The sequence below is a fragment of the Notolepis coatsorum genome (assembly GCF_963971535.1).
Source record: "Notolepis coatsorum genome assembly, chromosome: 15".
NCBI classification, from domain to species: domain Eukaryota; kingdom Metazoa; phylum Chordata; class Actinopteri; order Aulopiformes; family Paralepididae; genus Notolepis; species Notolepis coatsorum.
This window is the reverse complement of record NC_140179.1, coordinates 79,157,704-79,185,283: the sequence shown is the minus strand read 5'-3', so window position 1 is coordinate 79,185,283 and position 27,580 is coordinate 79,157,704. Positions and strand designations below refer to the sequence as shown.

At 40.6% G+C, this 27,580-nt stretch overlaps 1 protein-coding gene across 5 annotated transcripts; it reads right to left on the bottom strand.

Annotated features, from left to right (window-relative positions):
• Window positions 1–1,124: 1,124 nt before the first annotated feature.
• On the bottom strand, window positions 1,125–27,485 carry fam3c (FAM3 metabolism regulating signaling molecule C). Of its 5 annotated transcripts, none has more exons than XR_014620545.1 (11): window positions 27,401–27,485; window positions 26,686–26,738; window positions 23,199–23,303; window positions 21,486–21,512; window positions 15,184–15,307; window positions 11,026–11,084; window positions 8,316–8,366; window positions 8,139–8,223; window positions 7,571–7,697; window positions 2,298–3,965; window positions 1,125–2,266 (listed from the first exon to the last, which is right to left on the bottom strand). XR_014620545.1 is itself a non-coding variant. In XM_084330310.1 (10 exons), the coding sequence occupies exons 2-10, from the start codon at window positions 26,708–26,710 to the stop codon at window positions 3,876–3,878; spliced, it is 693 nt and encodes a 230-aa protein (XP_084186436.1). In that variant the 5' UTR covers window positions 26,711–26,738; window positions 27,401–27,485; the 3' UTR covers window positions 1,125–3,875. The 5 variants fall into 5 exon arrangements, 3 of the variants coding, with proteins under 3 accessions (XP_084186436.1, XP_084186437.1, XP_084186438.1); XR_014620546.1 differs by having other exon boundaries at window positions 2,419–3,965; XM_084330310.1 differs by having other exon boundaries at window positions 1,125–3,965.
• Window positions 27,486–27,580: the final 95 nt, after the last annotated feature.

Genomic DNA, 27,580 nt, shown 5'->3' with positions numbered 1-27,580 from the left:
GGAAAAACATTAATACTCAATTTCTAGGGACCCCTTGCTCCCTACTGTGCTCACTAGTGCTGCTTTTTAAACTAGTGGTCAAAAACTCTGTTGGATACCTTTAACACTTTCAGCGCCATGCTTAATCACCATCCCTGCCGCTAGAAGGCCATTTTAAAATAGTCATGTCCGCGGTGTTTCACAATGTTTGCAGAGCTGTGTGTGTTCTGTATTATAGCTGTGGAGACAATGGCGTGGCTCATTTGACAGACACTACTTGTAGTTCAACATGGAAAAAACTGTTTGTTTCTACACACTGTAGTTTATCACACGCTAAACATTGCGCATTTCCAGGATAATCCAGTATTTTTTCATAGATTGCGAGATTAAACGTGCTATGTGCAATAAGTCTGAATCGTTCTGGTTGATTCCCTGAACCCCCAAATCAAAAAGGTATATGACATGTACATATGTACCTTCACAAAATCATCAAGAGGTCTTACCCCGAAAATCTGATAGTTAGAAAAAGCCTTGTTTATGACCTGTAAAGTAAGCCACTGTGATCGTTACATAAACATGTTTCACGTTCGGTAAAATAGACATAGGGGGTCCTTACCTCAGCCAGAAGGTAATCCAAAAAGAATAATTCCAATGATCCCATCGGCGATCGCGATTACCTGTTTATATGTAATTACACGTGTCTACGGGACACTATAGGTTCCGAGGCGATCAGATCCGCCAGCGATTGCTTTGGAAGAGCTCCTCCCCCTAAAGGCCTCTACATGCTACAGCAAATTCAAAGCAACTTCGACACAACATCGACAAAGCAACGGTGTTGCAGACACTCTACCTTTATGCTTCTGCAAAATCAACGCGCAGCCTATGTAACATTGTACCCCGTATGTAGCTAGGTTCCCTAGATAGATGACGCTTCCCTTCTCAACCAACCCATTGATAAAAGCAGAAAAATAAGCATAGTTTTTACTTCCGGGCGGGGGGTTTCAAAATAAAAGAGCGAGTCTAAAAGCACCGTAAATACGTTTATTTTTTACAATATCTAACGTTACACGAACCTAAACTAATCTAAAGTTAGTTTAGGTTCGTGTTAACGTTAGATTATGTACAAAATAAACGTATTTCCGGTGCTTTTAGTCGTCGCTCTTTTATTTTGAAATTCCCCGACCGGAAGTATTATAGTGTCTGTTGCTAGCAGCTTAACCTTTGTCAGCCGGTTCTTTGCTTTTTAACGTAACTTCATTCGTTTCCAATGGAGAGGAGAGAAAGACCGGCTCACATGCAGCTCAAACTACCTATTGGAATAAATTAATTGATTGATGTTTAACTTGTCCCTGTGTGTGTCCAGTCATTTCGACTAGCAAACGTTGTATTTAACGTTAAAGTTACCTCAGGATACCATTGTATTTAGCTATGCAGCTAATGTGGATAGCATTTTGTATAGCACCAATGCTAGCTGGCTGGCTACAGCTTTATTTACTAAATTATGGAGGCTTTTTTATCGTCAAGGTAAGAGAGGATTTGTCATGATCAACTGAAGGCGTATGCTATGGAACAATATGTGCTTGGGTTTTCAGAAAAAGGCCAGCTATGTGACGCTAATTATTTAGCATCAACGCTGGCTGGCTACAACAATGGCGGATGGTATTCTCTGCGATACCTATATTATTCTATGACAGCCCCGCCCCCATTCGCTAACCAACCAATCACTGCTACGCAATATCAACGCAACGGTTGTTTAGGTTAGATTTTGGAGACATGTACGCAGATTCCTCGCAACACAGTCTACAAGACCCTAAACAACAACCGCGCTGAAATCGCGCTGATGTTGTGTTGAAGTTGCTTTGAAGTTGCTGTAGCATGTAGAGGCCTTCAGAGCGAGCCTCGATAGTCCGGTGCATTCACCGACTATCCTGTTGCCTTTCTATCCGAGTTCAAAAGGTAGGTGATACTGCCCCCTAGTGATATTCGATCGGCATTGCAATTCCAACGTATACAAACGACCCAGGGACGGCTAGAATGACCCGGATGATGATTTAGAACGGGGATCAGAGGAAAAAGATCAAAGGATCTAAAAACGTAATATTGCGTGTTTGGCGCTCAACTGCTGGCGAGCAACGTAATATTATGTTATTGGCGCATAATGAGTTAAGTGTAATCAAAAACTCTGTTGGATAACTTTAAGTGTGATCAATAACTCTGTTGATACATTTAAGTGTGATCAATAACTCTGTTGATACCTTTAAGTGTGATCAATAACTCTGTTGGATACCTTTAAGTGTGATCAATAATTCTGTTGATACCTTTAAGTGTGATCAATAACTGCTGATACCTTTAAGTGTGATCAATAACTCTGTTGATACCTTTAAGTGTAATCAATAACTCTGTTGGATACCTTTAAGTGTGATCAATAACTCTTGATACCTTTAAGTGTGATCAATAACTCTGTTGGATACCTTTAAGTGTGATCAATAACTCTGTTGGATACCTTTAAGTGTGATCAATAACTCTGTTGGATACCTTTAAGTGTGATCAATAACTCTGTTGATACCTTTAAGTGTGATCAATAACTCTGTTGATACCTTTAACACTTTGGATGCGACGGACGACATAACACGTGTTATCAGCCCGCCCCCTGAATGCCCACAACGACAAATATCGTTTTATTTTTTTATTAGCGATCTGAATTCATATTTCATCAACCGAGTCTACCGTTGGGAAACCAGCCCCGCCAGGCGCTCAGATGTGAAAAAAGCGCCCCCTATCGTCTCTCAGATGGTAATGCACCCTTTTGGAATGGACTCAATGAAAATGGATGAGAAAAAAAACGTTTAATTTTACTTCTCACGCATGTAACCAGAGCCGATCGGATTCATTGTGGACCATCAGAACAGCGTGTAATATGTCTTTACAGTACGTAGCATTGGATCAATAAAAGGATAGATTTTTGGAATGGCGATCAGGAATTGGAATAATCTTTTTGGATACCATCTGATCTCAGGTAAGGAATCAGACCTGTTTTCACTGAGATTTAAGCTTTTCCCCTATATGTGATATGGCTGTTTGGCTGTGCGAGCGATCAGGAAATAAGATAATCGATTTTCAGCTTGCGGCACCAGCGTGCATACGTACACATACTATCGATAATGTAGCGTTTATTTGAAAACTATTCATAAATAGGCAGAAAAATGACAACGTTCTAGAATATTCCAGTACAGGGCGTTTATCACGGAATATTTTTATTTTCCGTGAAAACGAGGGCTTTTCAAAATGCTATAAAACGGAAATGAACCGATAAAAAAACAATCCGCTTCGACAATGTTAACTGGAAAATGAGTCATTGATAAGCGACGGGCAGATTAGACACATAGCCATAATTTAAAACATAGATTAGGCAATATTAACGTTAACATTGAAGTGGTTGATGGGCATTCAAGGGGGTAAAAAGGAAAACACGGCCGGCTTTGAAAGTGTTTAAGTGTGATCAAGAAGTAGTGGATAAGAACAGGCGACTCCAAGCAGCGCAGACTTCACCTTATTTTGATTTGGGGGAATTTGAACAAACAGTTTGTGGTCAGTTCTCTCCTGGGAATCAATACTTCTCAACTGAACCGACAAGAAAATAATGGTTAAAGCGATTAACAAACGTGCGCAGGCTCAGTTAACTATCGAGTTCTTTATGGTCCGTTCTGGAAGGAAAAAAAAGGAAAAAAAACCTTGTGCTGGAAATATTTCCTGGGTTTCTAATGATTTTAGAATTTTTGAAGATGAAGACTGTTTTGTTAAATCCACACAAGGTAGCCTTATCTGAGGAGGACGGTGGGGCGTGCCCCCAAAAAGAGACGGAAGATCCAAGGTTTAAACTCAAAGAGTTCAAAAGGTCACTCTTGCCGCTGGGGGACGCAGCCCTCCATCTCCAGGACCTCCGGCCAGCCTTCGTACTTGTTGGTGTCTGCGCTGTTCTTTATGTGCTGCAGGGGGGGAACACACAGCGTGGAGGTGGGGAGGTTATGACTGATAGCGAGCCTCTACCGTCATAATAATTTCTTTTATATAATTCATTTAATTTATAGAGCGCTTCTCAGTAGCCCGATGTCGCTGACAGTAGGCAGAAACAAAAGAAAAACAAAGAAACAAAAGAAACATAGAACCACAGGGAAAACAGGGAACAATATGAAATACACAGGAACATAGAGCCAGAGTAACAACAGGTTGGAGGAGGGTGGTTATGGGTAGGGAAGGTTAAAAGCTAGGGAGAACAGGTGGGTTTTGAGACGGGATTTGAAGGTGGGGAGTGAGGGAGAGTCTCTGATGGTCTGAGGGAGGGTGTTCCAGAGTCGGGGTGCAGTGCGGGAGAAGGCCCGATCACCAAAACATTTGAGTTTGGATGACGGGACGGTGAGGGAAGCAGTGGAAGAGGACCGGAGGGAACGGGTGGGGCGGTAAGGGAGAAGGAGATCAGTCATGATAAGCTCATGGACACAGTGAGCCTCTAGTCATGATAAGCCCATGGACACAGTGAGCCTCTAGTCATGATAAGCCCATGGACACAGTGAGCCTCTAGTCATGATAAGCCCATGGACACAGTGAGCCTCTAGTCATGATAAGCTCATGGACACAGTGAGCCTCTAGTCATGATAAGCCCATGGACACAGTGAGCCTCTAGTCATGATAAGCTCATGGACACAGTGAGCCTCTAGTCATGATAAGCTCATGGACACAGTGAGCCTCTAGTCATGATAAGCTCATGGACACAGCCTCTAGTCATGATAAGCCCATGGACACAGTGAGCCTCTAGTCATGATAAGCCCATGGACACAGTGAGCCTCTAGTCATGATAAGCCCATGGACACAGTGAGCCTCTAGTCATGATAAGCCCATGGACACAGTGAGCCTCTAGTCATGATAAGCCCATGGACACAGTGAGCCTCTAGTCATGATAAGCCCATGGACACAGTGAGCCTCTAGTCATGATAAGCCCATGGACACAGTGAGCCTCTAGTCATGATAAGCCCATGGACACAGTGAGCCTCTAGTCATGATAAAGCCCATGGACACAGTGAGCCTCTAGTCATGATAAGCCCATGGACACAGTGAGCCTCTAGTCATGATAAGCCCATGGACACAGGCAGCCAACATGAGATAAAAGGACTGCACACCAGGAAGTCTACAATATTTACAATGCAAACAAGTATGATATTCTAGGAAGTTGTAAGTGAAGTAGTATATGGTAGAATGTTACATTTAACTTTAGTACAGTACATACAGTATATACAGTATATATATATTAGGGGTGGAACGGTTCACAAAATCGACGGTTCGGTTCGTATCACGGTTTTAGGTTTGGTTCGGTTTATGTTGTTTTTTTATTTAAAAAGAATTTAACACTCCAAAAATACCATACATCAACATAAGATATGTAGCCTAAAAATAATCAAAATTTTCAGTTATTCTCAAGGACATAGTCATGCAAAAACTGAAAGAATGAGGCCATTTGACATCAGGCACATTATTTTGACAGTGACAGTTAGAGCTAGGAGAGATTTTGGTAGAGCAAGAGGGGAGGCATTGCTGATTTAAACATGCTTCTCATTTATTTGGTAAAAAAAAAAGTTGACCTTTTGACATTAATAATGTTTGGCACACAAAGACCGAACTGACTGAAAAATATAGGCAACATTTGTCAAAGTATTAACTTAGTGCAAACAAACTAAATAATTAAACCTTTCCATTTTTGTGGCCACATTATAGACAAAGGCCAACATAAAGTATGCATAATGCTCAACCAGCACTAGACTATCAAAAAGTAAAAGTCACAGAAAAGATGATTAGGGTTTTAAACGAGGAAGTGTATGGGGTTTCTTGTATTAATAATAACTTGCACTAAGGAATGTTGTAACTGTTATCTTAAAAAAAAAAAAAAAAAAAGGGAGATGTTACAAGGGAATGGGGAATATAAACCCCCCACAGTGGTGTGTGGAGTTGGTACGTCCCAGCAGCAGGGACCAGGATGTTATGGGTTGGCAATACAGACGCAGTTGACATACATGCTCTAGTCTCCTGGCTCGTTATTGAACACAAACAGTTATATTTGAACCTCTGTCAAGCCTCGTCAATATACCCCCCTTTAGCTCGCGGCTAAAGTTAGTTAGCTCGTAGCTAACGTAACGTTAGCCTAGCTCGAGGCTAACGTTATATAACCGAACAATACACACATGCCCCGAACCGTGGAGGTCGTATCGAACGGTGTACATATCGAATCGTATCGAATGCATACCGTTCCACCCCTAATATATATATATATATTAAGGCTGTCAAAGTTAAAACCGCGTTATCGCCGATTCTATTAACGCCACCATTTATTTTAACTCACGATTAACTTTTAAGATTTTTTTTTTACTTATTATTATTATTATTTTTTTTACTAGACTTCACTTAGGTGTATTATTGATGCTCTCATTGATACTATGTTTGTTTCTGAAGTGTGTGTGTGTGTGTGTGAGATATATAGAGAGAGAGGGGGGTGAGAGAGATGAGGAAGGGGCAAGAGAGAAAGAGAGCTGGGAGAGTGTGTGTGAGAGAGAGGGGGGGGGTTGATTACTCAGCCCTTGTGTGGGTGAAGATAAGATAAGATAAGATATTCCTTTATTGATCCCCTTGGGGAAATTCAGGCATCATAGCAGCATGGGGGGGAGGGGTACAGGTAGTAAAACAACACAGTATACAGGTAGTAAAAGACAACACAGGCAGTGTAAACAATTTGATCAATATGGTCAATATAATTTACTATCTGACTAGCTGAGGAATATTCACATTATTCACAGTGTCACATGAGGTGCAGTATGCAAGAGGTAGTGTTATAATAATTTACTATCTACTGAGTGTACATTAATCAAAGTACCAGGGTAGTCTACTTTGTCCCCCTTGGGTTCCTATAAGTCCCAGGTCAATGTCTGGTAGCAGTCGCTGTCGCTGCCCCCTGTTGTGGGGCCTGGAGGCTGCTAGTCGCTGCCCACTGTTGTGGAGCCTGATGGCCGCTGGTATGAAGGACTGTCCGAGGCGGTTAGTTGAGTGTCGGGGGGGGATGAGTCTGTGGCTGAACGAGCTTCTCATCTTGACTAGCTCGTCGTAGAATGTACACTTTATTCATTGTTTTAAATTATTATTTTCTTTTAAGTTGTGTGCATCACTCTGTTTTGAATTTGATGCAAATTTGCAATGCATGAGGGTCATCCTTTTGTGTTAAATGGCTGCATAAAGAAAGCATTTGTTGACTCTCATGTTGATAAGAGTATTAAAACTTGGAACTTGAGAAATATCCGTTTAAGGTAGATACAAAATAAATGTAAAAAATGCGATTAATCGCGATTAAATCTTTTAATCGATTGACAGCACTAATATATATACATGTATAACAAATGTAATGATACACAAAAGTGATTTCAAAGTGCACGCCTGCTCACAACTGTTATCTTGACATCTATATACTCTATGCAAATTACTCTGTGGAAAACAGGTTACAGGTTACGTGGTTCAGTACCTGCTCAAACAGGTTACAGGTTACATGGTTCAGTACCTGCTCAAAGGGACTCTTTGTCTTGATGCCTTTGCCCCCTACGAAGATCCAGTTATCCCGGAAGCCCAAGGTACTGATGTTCGAGCTGCCCAGTTCACCTATCAGCTTCTTGGCCTCCTCATTTAGTCTATACAACAAAAACACCAAAAAGGTAAGTTAGAATTGTCTGAATTAAATTAAGTACCTGGTACACTTGATGACACAGCAAACCCCCCCACCCCCGACCATTTATTCATTTTTAGAAGACCGGTATTTAAATATATCATTTATTCCAATACATTTATCTAGTATCACATTTATTGGAAACAGCTAAACATTCTTCCAGGTAAAGTAAATGTAGTTACAGTAAGTAACTCATTCTTCCAGGTAAAGTAACTGTAGTTACAGTAAGTAACACATTCTTCCAGGTAAAGTAAATGTAGTTACAGTAAGTAACTCATTCTTCCAGGTAAAGTAACTGTAGTTACAGTAAGTAACTCATTCTTCCAGGTAAAGTAACTCTAGTTACAGTAAGTAACTCTAAATGATTGCATCAGTGAGAAGAAGCCTTCTGTTGAAAAGCCAGTACTTTGTTGCAGAGTCATCGAAGGTGGCTATCAACACGACCGTCCCGTCTTCGATTTCCTTCAGGAACTTAATCAGCGGCGCCACATCTGCCAGGTGCCATGAAGAAATAACTTTATGAAATGCAAAATTATGAAATCGTTATCATGTTAAAAGTAAAAAGGGAGGGAAGTGTGCTCACCCCCTGCCCACATGTCGAAGAACTCGGTCCTCGTCAGAGCCCCCGTTTTCCCTGTTGTCGGGGAGGTGGAATCAGATCACATTATCATCCACATATAATTGTATTTCCATTACTACAAATAGTGATGTTTAACCCTTTCACTGCCACACGACAGAAGGTTAACCCTTTACTATCACACAACCGACGGTCGCCAGCTGTCGTGTGGCAGTGAAAGGGTTAACCTTCTGTGTATTGTCGCAGTGAAAGGGTTAACCGTTTGGTAGTGCGACAGTGAAAGGGTTAAAACAGTGCTGCGTATTGCATTACCTCCCAGTGTGTAGGTACAGTAAGCGCAACAATGGGATTATTATTATTTAAAGAACTGATGTGGTTCTTGTATAGTATAGTTTAGAAATAGCAAGCATAAGGATATAGAGTAAAAACGGTATATTGTATAGTAGTGTACATAGGACCCAGTGCCTTAATACGTAGCCAACATTGTATTGCACTATCTCAGGACTTTAGCATGCCTATTTTATGTCTATTTTATTACCCGTTTATTATGTCTATTTTATTATTTAGTATTATTGCACAATCTAAGCGGGCATGGCCACCCGCATTTCACTGTATGCCCTGGTATGTATGTGACAAATAAACCTCTTGAATCTTATTATCCAGGTTTACCATTGGGGGGATGGGTGCCACACAGGCTGCAGAGCAGAAGCTACCGTTTCACTCCAGGTACACGTCTCCCAAAGTACCGGACAGTTTCACTCCAGGTACACGTCTCCCAAAGTACGGGACAGTTTCACTCCAGGTACACGTCTCCCAAAGTACCGGACAGTTTCACTCCAGGTACACGTCTCCCAAAGTACCGGACAGTTTCACTCCAGGTACACGTCTCCCAAAGTACCGGACAGTTTCACTCCAGGTACACGTCTCCCAAAGTGCGGGACAGTTTCACTCCAGGTACACGTCTCCCAAAGTACCCGACAGTTTCACTCCAGGTACACGTCTCCCAAAGTACGGGACAGTTTCACTCCAGGTACACGTCTCCCAAAGTACCGGACAGTTTCACTCCAGGTACACGTCTCCCAAAGTACCGGACAGTTTCACTCCAGGTACACGTCTCCCAAAGTACCGGACAGTTTCACTCCAGGTACACGTCTCCCAAAGTACGGGACAGTTTCACTCCAGGTACACGTCTCCCAAAGTACCGGACAGTTTCACTCCAGGTACACGTCTCCCAAAGTACCCGACAGTTTCACTCCAGGTACACGTCTCCCAAAGTACAGGACAGTTTCACTCCAGGTACACGTCTCCCAAAGTACCGGACAGTTTCACTCCAGGTACACGTCTCCCAAAGTACCGGACAGTTTCACTCCAGGTACACGTCTCCCAAAGTACCGGACAGTTTCACTCCAGGTACACGTCTCCCAAAGTACCAGACAGTTTCACTCCAGGTACACGTCTCCCAAAGTACCAACATTTGCCAACAGTCGACTATGGAAGTAATATATTTATATATTACATAATTATTTTTAATTTGTTTATCATTCCATTTGGGCTGTAGGGGTGCTTAATGTCTAAAGGAGTCGAGTGAAGGCTTCTTGTCCTCAGAGAAATCATGCAATTGGTCCACTGATGGATACATCTTGATATTTGTCTAGTCTAGTGTGTTCATTAGACGGGTGAAATCCTCTTTCAGTGCCTCTGTGCCCGTTTTCTTAGGCAGTTAGCCTCGCTGGTATGCACGCCATTAGTGTTAGCCATACAGCCTCTTTGCTTTTAGAAATAATGAAAAAAATCGGGGTCAGCCCTAACTAACCGATGGAGTACAGCACTGTATCTTTGTGGGAGACACATGTAGGTTTGTTTCAAACTGGTTATTGGTCCGAAACGTCGGCCTGTGTCAACACTGGGATAGAATGTCAAGTTAGACCGCGCTCACAAATCCGACACTGGGTGCTGAAATCCCGTAAATTGATATATAAAAAGAAGCAGGGAAGCTGGACCAGCACTCTCAGGTTCAAGTATTTAATAGCAGCCTGAAGTGGTTAGCCATAACACTGACGAAGGAATAAGAATTCCGAAACATGTTTGTTTCCACTTCAGGCTGCTATTAAATACTTGAATCTGAGAGTGCTGGTCCAGCTTCCCTGCTTCTTTTTATATAACACTGGGATAGAACAAATATCTTCACCATTGTGTTAAGATGACGTTTATTCAACTTCATCTTCCTCAAAAGCAGATGAACCATAGTTCTACCAAAGCACAGTCATAGGGAGGTGTAGTCTGACAACACTTTAGTTTCCTGCGCGGTCCACCCGTAAAGGGATTTATCATTGGGAAAATGTATTATCGGCTATTGTAATAATTATGCCTCATGAACATTGGCAAGCTTTCCATTTTTGAAAAAAATTTGTTCCCTTCTATCACTAACATTATTGTTTAAGCATTTTTGGTTGAAATAAAATTATACGTAATTATTTTACAATTAATTGCGAATTGTTTCATGTTGAGCTATAGATTGTGGATGGTACATCATGCCAATGTTCATGCTTTATTTGTTTTAAACGAGACGATTTAGAAATGTGTCCATTGGAAATACATGGCGATTTCAAGCGAGGTGGACAGGCTGGAAACAACAATGACGTAAACACTACACCTACACAATACACATTAGAGTACAACTGCAGCAATGCCAGTAAATAGTTTTGTAAATATTTACCATTAACCAGAGCGATGTTGAGTCCTCTCCCCACGTTGTTCTTCAAACCACTCATTAGTCTGCAACGAGCAAGGAAACACTGTGAGAACAGAGTCCATGTTTGTTTTACTGCACACACACCGCATGGCTTTGTGGCGAGACACACACCAAAACAAACATTTCAAACTACTAGGCTGGGGTGGACGGTATAGAAAGTACACCGGTAGGAATTTGCACTACGGTATGGATTTTGACTATACCTTGTGACCGGTAGAGCAGCTCTAAAGAAGCAATGACGTAACCACACCAGGGCTCTACAGTGTGACAATTTCACTCGCATTTGCCCCTAAAAATAGATATGTGCGAACTGGAACAATTATTTAGTAGCACAGAGGCTTTGCGTAGTGGGCGTGTCAACGTGCAATTGTCATTTCATAATAGACACGGAGCAGAGCGGACCTTCAATTCTAGAAGCAAACTAGCTCTTCCGCCCTGCGTTTGAAGGCTGTGTGACAACTTCTCTCGCAAGTCGCGCAGTTTCTATGTGTAATGTAAACTGCGACGGGTCCAATGGTCTAACATGCTTTGCATCCTCGCCATTCTGGAATGCCCATGTCGCGCTTTTTATTCATATTGTTCGATATCGATAATTATCTATATTGTTATTAGTATATTTCTATAAAAAGAATTATTATTATTATTTAAACAACAAATGTATGTTTATTTTGCAGCAATTCTTTTTGTCGTTGCCGCCATCTTTAGTGTTACAGCCCCTCACACTCCAGTTCTCAGGCTGCAGCTGGTGTGAAAGCGAAAGTACCAAAAAAAGTGGCTGTGGCTCCAGGGGAGTTGAACAGTTCTGGCTCTGCTAGTTTCTTTTGGCACTTTTTTGGTGGACAAACCACCGCACACGTGCACCGTGACCAGCTCTGCTAGCACACATAACCAGCTTCCTCTGCTGCTCTGTTTGAGTCAATCTTACCCTGCCTACTTGTATACACTTCCTATCAAATTCATGTGTCGGTTCACACTGATGCACTGCTCTGTTGCATGTTAAATACCCTGTTGTATGTCCGTTCTATTTGATAATTGTTTGCCTATTTTTTAACTGAATCAAAGCACACTTTTTTTTTTACTCTGTCTATTCTATTTTTATTATTTGTTTTTTAGTTTTTAGTTTTTTTGTCCACTTTGTCCTTATTTTCTATTTTTCTCCCGTCCCAATTTCGTGTTTCCAATTCTCCCCTCCCCTGTCTTGAACGTTGCTCACATATGCCCCCCACAGGTCGGCCGTAGGGAGGATAGAAGCCTTGCATCACGTGTCCCCTCCGGTACACAAGGAGGCAGCCTGTCACATCTTTTCACCTGCCAGCGCGGACTCTCATTGGCGAGGTGTAACATGTGGGAGACTCACACTACCCCCGCCATCTCCTGTCTCTGCTGTGCAGGCGCCCCAACCGACCTGTAGGAGTCGCTGTCCACAACGTCCAGATTACCACCCGCTAACTCTGCCAATGAGTTAGTGTGACGGCCGGCCCAAGCCGGAGGCAACGCCGACAGCCGGAGTCAAACCCGGTGTCTCTTGCGTTGGTGACGAGCGCAATGTCCGCTGTGCCACCCAGCCGCACCTATTTTTATTATTTTTATTACTGAATGAAACTGTAAACAGAGGCCTATTTACAATGCTACCTCTATCTTTTTATGCTAGCTTACGCCTGTATTTTTCACTGTTGTGAAGCACTTTGAACTGCAACTTTTGTATGAAAAGTGCTATACAAATAAAGTTATTATTATTATTATTATAACAATGACAATAACTGCCTGGTTTTAAATGTTAAGAAGACTGAGGAGATGGTGTTCGACCCCAGAGGTGTTGGGGACCACAGGCCTCAGTTCAACTTTTAAATAGTGCCAGATAAATGGCGGGCAATTATCGAATAACCAATATTTAGTCGTTATATATTATAGATATTCGATAATCAACATTTGGTTATACTATTACTATATATATATGGTGTTGCCAGACATCCTGCTGTGCAGGTACTTTATTGTATTTTTTATATTGTTCATCTCTTCTGTTTGGAGTCAGTTGTGTCATGTCTGTATGTATGCGTCTGTGGCTGGCCTGCAGTGTGGGTGTAAGCCCAAAACTAATTTCCCAGCTGATGGGACAATAAAGTGACTCTTGACTTAAGACATTTGAATGCATACATGTTTTATAATATAATAATAATAATAATAATAATAATAATAATAATAATAATAATAATAATAATAATAATAATAATAATAATAATAATAATAATAATAATAATAATAATAATAATAAGCCCCACAGCAAGTAGCACAAAATTAACAGGCATAAAATCAGCATACAGTCGACAGAATAAAAACAATGTATAAAATGCAGCAGGTATAAAAGACAATAAAAGTAGTGCAACGTAGAATGTGCAGACATAAGAATAGGCATAAAATAAGTACAATAAGTACAGTGTCGCTCGAAGGCATGTGAACCCCCCCTGGACAGCCAGTCCCCAAACACCCCCCACCACATCCCCATCCAAGACACACCCCCTGATAAAGCATGTCATAACCGAAGGAAAACACAAACAGCCCGCGTGCCACTCACACCGCCATGCACGGCGACACAGATGTCACCGCCACAGGCTGCACCTCCCCCGGCGACCTCCAGGAAACCAGCGATCCCCACGCCAAAACAACAAGTACACTCAAACGACCCACGTCCCCCTCCACCATGACGCGCTACACCAGAAACTGCATCCCAGATGAAGATACCACAAAGACCAATGAGTGAAACACCTGAAAAGCGATGTACTGTTTTTAACTAATATAAGTAGGTAAAAAACAGTTACAGACTGGCAGGCCTGCAAGTAAGCCTCTAAACTCCCCCTGCATTATAGGTCGTTTCATCTTCAGTGAGAGCTGAAGAGAGTTCCATGTAGTAGGGGCACTATGATGAAAGGCTGATTTTCCAAGTTGAGTCTGTATATGGGGAAACTCCAGTGTAAGCCAATAATTTGAGCATGAGTCATATAGGGTCTAGAGTTCCAAACTAGTAGTGATGTGAGATAAGGAGGTAATTTCCCGTTAATGGCCTTAAGGATAAATAAATACCAGTGTTGATTTTGCCTATCTGCCAGAGAAGACCAACCCACTTTCTCATAAAAGATGCAGTGGTGTCTGTATCAAAGTCCAAATTCTGGCATCAAGACAACACAAGAAGTACACAGACAACACAAGAGGTACACAGGAGTATTGAGAGGCTGGCATCAAGACAACACAAGAAGTACACAGACAACACAAGAACTACACAGACAACACAAGAAGTACACAGGAGTATTGAGAGGCTGGCATCAAGACAACACAAGAAGTACACAGGAGTATTGAGAGGCTGGCATCAAGACAACACAAGAAGTACACAGGAGTATTGAGAGGCTGGCATCAAGACAACACAAGAAGTACACAGGAGTATTGAGAGGCTGGCATCAAGACAACACAAGAAGTACACAGGAGTATTGAGAGGCTGGCATCAAGACAACACAAGAAGTACACAGGAGTATTGAGAGGCTGGCATCAAGACAACACAAGAAGTACACAGGAGTATTGAGAGGCTGGCATCAAGACAACACAAGAAGTACACAGGAGTATTGAGAGGCTGGCATCAAGACAACACAAGAAGTACACAGGAGTATTGAGAGGCTGGCATCAAGACAACACAAGAAGTACACAGGAGTATTGAGAGTCCCTCCTCTTCCGCTAACCACCATGGGACCCTATTTCAGAAAAAATCTATAGGGTAGTGAAATAATAGTGTTGTATCCTGTTTGTGCCACACATACGTTTGTAAATTTAAAAAGAAAATGTTTCATGTCAAGAAAGTTAGCTAATGTTAGCCAACATTATAAATAGCTTTTGATGCTATAATGTAACGTTAGCTAGCTGACAATTACACTTTTAAAATTCACAAAACATCACATTTGTAATTCATGGCACAATTCAAACTGGATCAAAATTATATATATAATACAAAAATATATATATTTAAATTTAAAAAGATTGTCCTTTTGCCGAAGCTGGAATTCTTAGATATTTTCTGAAATAGGGTCCCATATGAGTCCAGTGAAAAGGGGAGGGACTTGGCCTCTATTGTTGACTCACATATTATCCTCCAGGCACATCTTGGGCCCCACCACACTGGCCGCCCCACTGGCCATCTTGAAGGAGAAGTGTCCGGCTGGACAGGCCTTGGACAGGCCACACTTGTACCTGGCTGGTTTAGTAGCTGTGGAAAGGAATTTCAAAAATCGATTAAAAATACATTATTCTGATGATATCACCCTCCACAACGCACAGTACGACACAAACGTAAGTAAATGGAATATTGCTTCACCTCTACAAGGTCCATTTGCATATTCTTGGTATCTAGGGACATCTATGGACCTCAGTGAATGTATTCCCAGTGTCAGAAATATTGTGTCTATTACTAGGCTTGCTTAAATTGTGATTAAAGAGAATATGAATTATGATTTTTCTTTGCATCTTTGACAGTGAATAACACCATGCTAACAATGACCAGACATGAAAAACTGCCACTGATCTCGTTCAGTACCTTCTTGAGATAATGTGTACAAAAGATTTATTGATTGATTCATGACGTGATGTCATTTTGGGACCGGTACCGGTCTCGTCGGGCTTAAGAGGTTAACTGTGGTTTTAAATTAACCTCTCAAGCCCTAGCCATATTAAAAAAAAGAAATCCACCTAAAAGTACACACCCAAGTAAATAGAAGATTGCTCCACTTCTACAAGGTCCATTTGCATGTCCTTGGTATCTAGGGACATGTAGGGGAATGTATTCCCAGTGTCAGAAATATTGTGTCTGTTACTATGCTTGAGTAAATTGGAGAAAAACCAAAAGGAGAATATGAAATTCATGAAATTTCAATGTCGATCGAAAGCCCTGGGTCTCCCCTTTCTTAGGACTACAACGATTTCATGACAGCGTCATTTCCTCACGTCCAAATCATCTGGTTTCCGGCGCAATGCACAGAGATTTTTATAAGCTCATATTTAGCTAATAACACTTCAAATCATTGCTAAACACAGTGCTGAAAATATACACTTTGACTGCCGTTTTGACAGGGTTAGGGTACTCTTGGCTACATTTTAACACAATGGTGCCCAAGCACGGATATATCCGGCTTTCGAATGCATGCTTAATGGAACGAAGGACGGATATATCCGTGGCAAGTTGTTTTGGCTTTTATTCCATTTTAATAACCTATTCAAGGTCGCCGAGCTGCACTGCAGATGTACCCTACTCTTTGAATTCGAGAAAGTGCATTACCGGCCAGATCCTCTTAGGGGCGCTATCACGATAATGCAGTGTTCCCTGTGGCCGAAGTTGTCTTTTTTTTTTTTATCTCTAATGTAGTTTCCTACTCACCTGAAGCGATAGCTATTGTCTGTTGCACGGAATACGTTTTGGATCGCGGATTTCACTATGCAGTAAGGGGATTTATCATCAGCCAATGGACATATCGATCTACCAGATGACAATCGATAACGGGGAAATGCTCGGGGGGATCCAACCGGCTCATGGTAAGATCTTTTTCACGTAAATTACAGCCCAATCGGGCCTTGTTATGATACTCAACCAGGCGACCAGCGTATGTGTCTACTTTGACGAACACGGTTATTGGTAATAAATCATCAGAAACGACGTCCCCCGCCCCCCCCCCCCCCCCCTTTCATTCATACATGCTTGAGAATCATACCGATCATATGCAGTTTGAGTTTTAACTGTAGCTTATGTATAACGGAAATGCCATTGGATATAACGTTAGTAGCTATTATCCCTTTATCTCGCCTTCCAGGAAATATACTAGACCAAATGCCATATAACGCTTATATTCACGGCGCTATAAAATGAGAACATATTGATGACATTTTTTTTCTTTAATCCATTTTGAAGGGACGGTTTATGATCTCAATTGACAATGAGAATGGACAGATAGCAATACTAAAGTGTAGATTTAGCTCTACAAACAGCCCCAAGTCTGTTTACATATGCTGGTCGTCTAGAGTGGGGCCCGTCTAATCCCTGTGGCCGTCAATGTGTTAAAAGGAAACACAACATCACTTAATACGGACTCTATTGATCTATTTGTGATGCGAAATAAATCTTGTACCAAATTTATTCAAAACATGTCCCTCCGAGGGGAGGGGATCTAGACACACCACCATTGAAACACTACCTGGGCAGATAAGCCCAGACTGTACTGTAGGTCATGGACGCATTTTGACTAATTATCAGCAGCGGTCCGAGGTGTGTTATCTGCCTGTAGTACAGTAAGTAAACCCAGTACACCGTATCAGCAAATACATATAAAGCTGATCTGTGTAGCTGGGAAGACATAAAGTTACATCCCCGAAACGGCCCAAAACCTCAATGATCAACCAACTGTCTTTATGAAAACTTTAAAAACTGGTGGTCATAATGTTATAATAACATTATGACCACCAGTTTTTAAAGTTTTCATTTTTTAGTTTTAGTTTAAAGTTGCATAAAGACAGTTGGTTGATCAGGGGCTTTGATCAACCAACTGTCTTTATGGAACTTTAAAAACTGGTGGTCTAACTATCATAGGAACATAAATAGTTCCCGTTTATCTGTGAGCTACCACTACCCGTTTTACCATGAGGTCCCACTTCCTGTATATACCAAGTTCGACCAACAGGTGGTGCCAAAGCAAATCAAAACTGGATACAGATATTCTCCTATAAGAATTAGAGGGTAAATGCTTAACCACTGTATGATGTTATAATAGAACCTTCTAGAACGTTTGTGGTGATGTCATAATAGAACATTCTAGATGACATATCGATTATAGCTGAATCACTGATCGTTTTCCTGTAAAGAAAAAGGGTTTAAAGGGCCAATTCACCTAATAAGGTATTTGCATTCCCTGATAAACTAATATAGATTTACCGATGATAACCTCAGAGACGTCTGAACGAACCCCAATGTGTTGATCCAATCGACCTAGGCCTTGATATCGACCTAACCCTCCCGCAAGGAGAGGTTACTGACCTAACCTAAAAGGGATACTTCAAAGCATAACTTGTACTTTACGTATGTATGTATTATTACTGTTTATCTAGCGCGCTTTTAATTAAAACACCGGTTAACGTTATAACTCTGCCTCTGGTCTACTATTCTTTTAATTGTGCATATTACTCCTCATCTCATTCGAACCTAGAACTGTGCCCGTGGCAAACAGCCGTTACCGTTATTAACACAAGTGCTACAGGTGCTTGAGGAAAGGTCATGGGGTCACCGAGATCTATAGGGCTCTTCCTCTACTGGGCATGAATGTTCATAGCAAATTTTCAAAAGTTACAAATGCTTGAAATCTGTTTCTAAATTATGGGAATTCATGAGACTCTAGTCTTCTCTAGAGATAAATACCAATATCCTCTCTGTGTTCAGTAGAAAGCTATCCAGCTGCAAGCTAGTCTAGCTTAGCACAAATTAATAGGGGTGTTTTTGGCAAACAGTCAAAGACTAAATGCAGAAAGTAAATTGGTACTATCCATCTTCTTGTCTGACTCTGGAGAAGATGGTAAGCGCATTTCCCATGTTGGCGTGTCCCTTTAATATATTCACTACTAAAGATATAGCATACATTTAATATATTCAATATTAAAGATATAGCATAATTAGGGCTGGGCGATTCTTGCTAAAATGTGAATCACGATTTGAGATCACGATTCTCTCACACGATTCTTATTTTTTCAATAAAATCATTTATTGCACTCTTTCTTAAACAGACAACATAATATCAAAGTGCTTGACTTAAACTTAAACATAACATATATGAAAGTGCTTGACTTAAACTTAAGTCTCTTGTAACATGCAAAATAACTCAAGTCAGAATCGTCATCATTTAAAAAAAGTAAAAAATATATATATTCTTTTTTCTTTTCTTTTTATAAAAAGAAATAGTCATAATTTAGAAATGAGATTGCATAGGTCTATGAATCAAGATCGTGATTTTTTTCCGATTAATTGCCCAGCCCATATACATTTAATATATTCAATACTAAAGATATAGCATGCCATATACATTTTATTGTTTTCAGAGGTTAGTTTTTCACCCGAAAACTACACAGTGCAGCTTTAAGGAATAATTCACAAACGTTATTTCTACAATATTGTACAGCTCAATTAAAATATGTGAATGCGACAATGATGGTAGACATGTATGGTAACTATGTCTATTCTGCATCGAACATTGTACATATGTCTAAACTGAACACTGTGACCTCATTTTTTTTACTTCTAATTTTACTATGTTATTTTATTTCATACTTATCTTGTCTTGCACAGTCTCTGGAGCGCAACAGTAAGAAGCAGTTTGTATAAAAGTATTCTGTACTTCTGTATGACAACTATTAAAGAAACTTGAAACTTGAACTTGAGTAACCCTCTAAAGCCTACATAGACAAAAGGTTATCCTGGACAGTGTTATATTTTTGCCAATTATGAGCTTATTCTTTAAAGTTAGTATCAATGTATCACTATGATTGTCATCATCACTGCCCCAACATTCTGGCTCCGAGTCCTTTTCATTTATATTATCTGGACCGTCCTCAACAAGTTAGAATACTTGAACATACATCATGATCATACACCTTTTCTTTTGCGCCATTTTATTATAAAACCAGGGACAAACTCCTCTGTCTATATCCGATCAAGAGTGCATTGTATGCTCTCTTATGGAGAAATTATAGGAATTTGCTAAACATGTAGTGTCGCCTGGGTGCGACAGTCGGCTTTAGAGGGTGAAGCTGAACAGCAGAGAAACGGGGACATGGTCTGATTCAGAGCTGCAAGCCCTACATTTAAATTAATCATTGGGATTTAATATCTAAAAACTAAATTCTATGAGCCCACAAAGTATCACTGATTCATTATCACTTGATGACATCACAAACTCAAAGAGTTGATACTCTTAGGGAAACAGTTGTCCATGTTTATTGACTTAAAATGGTCACAGATCATTGGAAAGTACAATATAAATTCTGTTTTATATTGTGGTTTTTCCTTCGAGGTATAGGCCAGGGTTTCCGTTAGCTGGTATCTACCGCCCAATGTCTAGAATTTCAATTGGCTGGCAAATATAAATCTTGACGGCCATCGTGGCTGGTAATTGTTTTTTAAATAAAAACATTGACTGTGGCGAGTGAATGTGGGTTAAGTGTGCCGCAGCCATGGCTTATTGAATGCATAACTACCCGCCCTGTCCTGCAACGAGAGAGGGTGAGTGCATTTTCTGGCAATGACATCACCTTCTGGCGACACACATTCGCAAGTTCAAATCACAATGCCCTCTGTTGCGGTAGACTACAGTAATGGCGAAACAGAGGTCCCTTTACACGAAATTCCCCCACTAGTAACGTTGACAATGAAGAGAAACACGGAGACATTAAAAAAAAAAAAAATGAACAAACCGATCTTTCAAGTATGAAGTACACTATGCTTGCTAATTATGTTAATGTGATTATCAGAGGGAGTCGTAAAAATGAAATAAATAGAAAAAGGAGTTTTATTGGACAACTTCGCTGTCCAAAAATTAAATGCTCATGGATACCCTGCTCTAGGCTATAGGGAGACAAACTGTGGTGCATTCCAACCACACAGACATGCAGAAACAGACCGAAGCTTTACACACAGACCGGTTTGAGTTGATAATCTCTCAACATACAGCTCTATTCATACTGCAAAGCACTACACAGACTTAAGCTAAACAGTGCATCTCTAATAACCACATACTAAGTCTAAGTGTATTTTTATTAACTATCTGTATGTGGTAGGATCAACTATGGCCATTATAAGCTTACATAGAGTAAATCTGACACTAGAGGCTAGATCCACAAAGAAGGGATTGCACGGTGCTAGTTGCACCCTACTTACAATTCATTATAAATTGAAAATGGGGGACCCTGGTGTAAACAAGACAAAAGTAACAATTGTGTGTATTGAGCCTTAGTTTTGAACCCATTCTGCAATCTGTTAATAAAATGTTCTTTGATTGATTGAAACTTTTATTAACAGATTGTAGAATGGGTAGAATACAGTAAGGCTCAATACACACAATTGTTAAGGGGATGCAGACCAGAGAAAGACTTTCGTCTTGTTTACACCAGGGTCCCCCATTTTCAATTTATAATGAATTGCAAGTAGGGTGCAACTAGCACCGTGCAATCCATTCTTTGTGGATCTAGCCCTAGGTCTCTAGAATCCATGACCATGGCTGTGTTGTAATAGGAAGATATGGAAGATGCAAAAAAACAACAAAAACAAAACAAAAATGGAAGAGAACAATGTGAATCTACAGAGACAATTTTCATTCAAAAGCAAAATGCTGAAATGTATGATGTGAAAGTATACTTACGACTCCCCTCCAATGGCACAGGTCGTGCTGAAAAGAGAAACAAATAGTTAGTGAGTGCATAGGGCTTGGCGATAAAATAACGATAATCACGATATATTTTTCATTTTCTTTTCATTATTAATGCCAGTTATTAAAGTTGTATTGTTATACAGTTTGTGTTCTACCTCTGATTTGTGGACAGACTTGTCTTTCTTGCCCACAACTTAAAAGTAATGGCTTTGTTTGTCCAAATGATACTGACCAAATTGAGATTTATTTTTCTCTTGTCCATTTATTTTGTTTGCTTTTCTAATTTAAAATACAGTTTGAAACCGTCTGTACACAGTAGGCTATGTGTGCTAATCAGACTTGAGATTTAATTTATTTTTCATTATTAATACCAGAATTGAGATTTTATTTATTTATAAATTTTCCATTGTTAATGCCAGTTATAAAAGTTGTATTGTTATACAGTTCGTGTTCTACCTCAAGATTTGTGGTTTGGCAAGTAGGCCTAGTTTGTCATGTTCTGACAATAAAGAATATTCTGAACCACAATTAACCTTCTGGTTTCTTCAGCAGCAAAAATATCCTTTAAACTCGACAAAAATAATTATTTCATGTATATCGAGATAATTATCTATATCGAGTGATATGACATTTTTTAATCGCGGTAAGGTTTTTGGCCGTATCGCCCAGCCTTAAGTAGGCATAGCATATGCTACTTGGCCAGGGTGTCAGCCCGAGCAGGAAGACAGAGATCAACATCAAAGTAACCCGGAGTGTTCAGATTGACTTTTCTCTTCATATCATTCATATACAGTAGTCGTATGAAACAAGCATCACGTTGAACCTGAAGAAGCCACATCATTCACTGTTTTTTTTTATACACGTATGAATCAAATCAAATTAAAGAAAAGCTGGACCTGAACGCTCCTGGTGGATGCTGGATTACTTTCGATCTTAGAAACAAAATGATATCCAAGGAGATTACCAGATGGTCACTTGATGATGTTGTAAATATATAATGCTTTCGTTTTCAAGTACTAAAGTCAATCGACAAGTCCCTCATTTTGAATGACACAAGGTCCATCATTTGGACTCTCACCCATCCCTTAAGGTAAATAACCCTGTTGTTCAGCTATGAAGGTGCGGGGTTACAAGTATAGAAAGCAAGGTATATGGTTTCAAGTGTGATCCATGTTAGGCTGGTAAAGATATGCCTCCTAAAGTGTCTAAACGGAAGTACAGGAAGTACCGGCTACAGGCGTTCCGGTTCCGACAAAACAATTATAGAAACGTGTGAAGTGCACAATATTTCCTCGTTTAAGCCACTGCAACGGCTTTGCCTGAAGAATTTACTACATGACCAGGACGTTCTAGCTTGTTTGTCGACAGGATTCGGCAAATTGGTTGGTCCGTTCGGACTAGAGGCAGCTTCCACGGGAAGTATACACCGGAAATTCTACAGCACAGACACTTTCGGCAGTAGTTCTTTACCAGACTTTATCTCACGGAGAAAAAAATGGGAACGAGGTTAATGGTACATAAACATAACCTACAAGCCAAAATAGGGGGAAAAAATAACTCTTGTTGCTACTAGAGGGGCAATAACCTCGGAGCATTTCCGGAGTTCATTTTCTCCACACACAATAGCAATGTGCACATAGTGAGTGGAAAACTCACCAAACATGCTCCCCAGGTTAAAATCCATATTAATCTCCAGTAACTCACCAAACATGCTCCCCAGGTTAAAATCCATATTAATCTCCAGTAACTCGAAGGCCAGAAAGACAGCCAGGATGAAGGCAGAGATGAGGACTGCCAACTTCAAGATACCTGAGAGACAGAGAGACAGAGAGACAGAGAGACAGAGACAGAGACAGAGACAGAGACAGAGAGAGAGAGAGAGACAGAGACAGAGTCAATTCCCAGGGCCAAGCTACATATTGGTACAATATAAGTAACTGTATTGCAAATGGTATATTGGACCCTTTATCTTTCACATAGTTCATGTCTTATATACATCATAACAAGCTGGGGTTACCATATTCGATTTACAGAATCCTATATGGGTATTGTTTGTGGTTATCGGGCAGTATTCTATAGCACTGGGACACAAACTGCTCCCGCCTACCTCCGTCAATGGTCTCTAACTACTAGGGGTGGGAATCACCAGTTAGATCATGATACGATACGATATCGATTCTTTGGACAACGATACGATATTTGCCGATATCACAAAGTCTCTCACGATACAATACGATACGATTAGATTCAGGTGCCTGCGATCGATATGAGATGATATCATATGCCCATTTAACACAATCAGTAACATTTAGATCAACAAAAAAAAGGTAATGAAAATATCATTTGACATTTGTATTTTTGAGCTCTTCCAGACATTTAAAAGAAAATCAATCTATTGTTTTTAATACAAATAGACCTCCTGTTCACTGTAAAGTGCCACGTTTTTATATATTGAGCTTTAAACTTTAAGCTACATTTTTTGGAACTCAAAACTCACAACCTCCCTCTCCCAAACCGTTCCTACAACAATTTGTTGATGTTGCATGATCATGTATAGGCCTACATTTATTATGCATTATATAGTTTATGTTTAAATAACATTTAAACATCAAACTCCTCTGACCTCATCTGGTCTTTCCAAAGACGCGCGCACACACACACACACACACACAGAAAGGGAGAATGCTATGCTGTAACATCTACACACACGGAGCTACTGCTGTTGTTCTTGGGCGGATATGAGACTCGCCACAGGATTTTCAAAATAAGAGTATCGATATGAATCGATCTTATTACATCGCATCGATCCGATTCGATTGTTGATAATTACATCGATGTATCGATCTGGATCGATGTATCGTCCCACCCCTACTAACTACACACCCTCAAGACCCCTATGCTCTGCATCTTCTGGCCGCCTCAGACCTACTCCTATCCGAGCTCCGGGAGGGTCATCAAAGAGAAGTCGCCTATTCTCAGTCCTTGCCCCACAATGGTGGAATGAACTACCCACCCCAGTTAGGACAGCCGAAACCTGTCCAATCTTTCGCCGTTGACTAATTATGGTTAGACTGGGTGTTTTTGTTTTTGTTCTGTTGCTGAATGATTACGTTTGCTGTCCTAGTTAAATAGAAATGCCGTTTTGGCAGGAAAACGTGTTTCCCTAGCGGGAACGCTGAAAAGGTGTTTTCGTGTCATGTAATCTGCGCGGAGCCGTTGTTGCTCAACGCCCATGCACAGTAGATACCGACATCTGCGTGCCCTCACCAACGTCCGGTGACGACAGAGCCGTCGACAGAGCTGTCCCAAATAGCTGCAGCTACCATGTGTTGTCAAGTTATTGTTATAAGGAGCCCAGTCCCATTCCCTTAACAATTGTTTGTATTGAGCCGTATTGTACCCATTCTGCAATCTGTTAAATAAAGTTTACATCCATTCATTCTGCTAGCATTAACGATTGCATGAGCAGCTGGCTAACGTGAGCTAACGTTAGCTACCAGACCCTGTTAGCTCAGAGCTCCTCTTTCAATCTTAACAAGCATTAAACAAAATGGCCCAGTCATCTATTCTCCTTTGTTTAATACATGAGGCGTTGTCTAATGTTATCTAGCTACTGATAGCTCCTGATATGATCAGTTTGGTGCTGGCTGGCTAACATGAGCTAACTTTAGCTGCTAGCCACAATGCTATACTGTTATAATGGCATATCCCTATCGCGTTAGCACGTAAGCTAACAAAATCAGCGACGATGAGACTAAACTCCGCTCTTGGTGGTCAATTGTGTTGATGTTAGCTTTGTTTCATCAACAAATGAGGCAGAACACAGTGAATGTATCCGTTTTGTTTATTGCACTTTCTTTGCTGAAAAATAAATGCTGTTGGCTAAATGCCTGTATACTTTCCGTAGCCGCATTTCTGGCAGACGCTCTCCGATTGGCCGACATCAGTTTCTACACTGGTTAAGCTTAGGCAATCTTCCAAGTTGGTTAAGGTTAGGCAAGTTCTTTCGACGGTTAAGCTTAGGCACTCTTTCGAAGTTGGTTAAGGTTAGAGTTTGTCTTAGACTAGAGCATGGCGATAGAACGCCAGGTAGTTTGCAGGCTGTTTGACGTGGAAATGGGCAAAGACACAGCTCGTCACACTATTGGGCGCACATGTCACATGACCAGAAACGTCTGCCAGAAATGCGGCTATGGAAAGTATAGACGCTGGCTAAATGGCTCACAGAGGCATTTAAAGATGGTGGTTTGTTGTTTTTTTGCAGGAAGTGTATTGGCACATTCAAGTCGTCTGATTGGTTGAAAATTGCCTTCATGTTCGCCACCTACTGCCACCTACTGCTTTGGCATTGTACTACATCACTGTGCTCAGGAGGCAAAACCAATGTCTAACATGCCTGCCATTACGTTGCATTCTGGAAAATGAAACTGACCTTGAAAACGAAACGAAATACCCCTGTGTCTAACCGACGCCTAAAGACGCACTTCTTCAACCGTTATCTGAATTAAAAAGAAAAAAATATATCTAACCCTAACTAACCTTACTGTCATGCACTTGTCCTAATAAACTAACCTACACTGTAGCACTCAACACGTTGATGAGTTGTGCCCTTCCTGATGACTTAATGTCGTACAGAACTTGTAAGTCGCTTTGGATAAAAGCGTCAGCTAAATGACTAAATGTAAATGTAATGCTAGGCTACCAACCAAGTGTTGATTGATTGATTGAAAACTTTATTAACAGATTGCAGAATGGGTACAATACAGTATGGCTCAATACACACAATTGTTAAGGGGATGCAGACCAGAGAAAGACTTTCATCTCGTTTACATCAGGGTCCCCCATTTTCAATGCATCATAACATATATGACATACAGATAGACAGTACTGCTACATTTATACATTTATGACATACCAGATTTACAAATACAGTACTGTTTGTGGTTGGTAAATGTTGGCTATAATCAGTTGATAAGACTGTGAATTCCACAAGGCCACTTTGTGTAAGGTAATGTTCCCGAGTTCAATCAGTCTATTTTAAGTTTTTAAACGGGCTATGGACGCTGAGAAGTTTAGCGTTAACTAGCCAGTGGTGTTCTGGCCAACTTTAATAACTTCAGCTAGAATGGTGGTGAGTTGGTCATTTCAGCTCCGTGTCGTGTCTCATTTAATAAAAAGTAGGGAAACTTACCTCCAGCTCTGAACATCTTGATCATGCAGTCAATCCCCCCACGACTGGAACACCTATTGGGGATAAATAATGTGAACAAATAGTAGTAGTAGTAGTAGTAGTAGTAGTAGTAGTAGTAGTAGTAGTATATTCAGTTATCATCACACACAATACAATATACACCATCATTTAACAATATTTGATTTTACAGTGACTGAAAAGATAGACTGAAGCATAATGCTTATATATATATGCCTGTCCTATATTCTCTTAACAAAAATGAAGACTCCAAAACAGTATTCTAAAAGAAAATAGCACAAAAAAAAGAATTATTCACATTTGTAGTTTTCAAAAATAGCTTTACAAACCATTTTCTTAAAAACCTTCTTACTGTAACAACGTGTCAATGAAACAGCACTGACTGAGCTAGTGAACGTGTTAGCTGCACCACCAGCCACCACAGTAACGTTAGCTAAAGAGAGGACAACTACTTCAGTTTAAATCACGTTCAGGGGGAAACAACACGTTATCGTTAGCTAACGCCAGGCAGAGTAATACTACATTCCTAATACTACAGGAAACGCTGTTGTTGTTGCCACCTCGTCCGGGTTCTAACCTTCTCGTAGTTTAGCTAGCAGCGTTATTAGAACTAGCGACAGTTCATGCTAACCTTAGTGAATCATGGATACCAGCTGAGATCAACCACAGCTAGTAGCAGCAGGGCTCTGGTTCTTACCGGTGTGTCGCTTGTGAAGGAGATATTATGAATGTTATGATGATGACCACCGTCCAGCAGGCGACTGACAGCTCAGCTAAGCTACAAGCCACGCCCCCTTATTCTTCTTCTGCTTCTTCTCTATTCAACACTCCACAAACTGACCTCGGGCGCAGCTGCTGCCACCTTCAGAATGAATGA

Bases quoted from the DNA above. Each gene is read 5' to 3' on its own strand.
- fam3c (XM_084330310.1), bottom strand. From the start codon at position 26,710: ATGATCAAGATGTTCAGAGCTGGAG. The intron at 21,513-23,198 runs GTGAGTTACTGG...TTCTCTTTTCAG, and splicing joins TAACCTGGGGAGCATGTTTG to CACGACCTGTGCCATTGGAG. The intron at 11,085-15,183 runs GTGAGTCAACAA...TGCTCGTTGCAG, and splicing joins ATGTGCCTGGAGGATAATAT to ACTAATGAGTGGTTTGAAGA.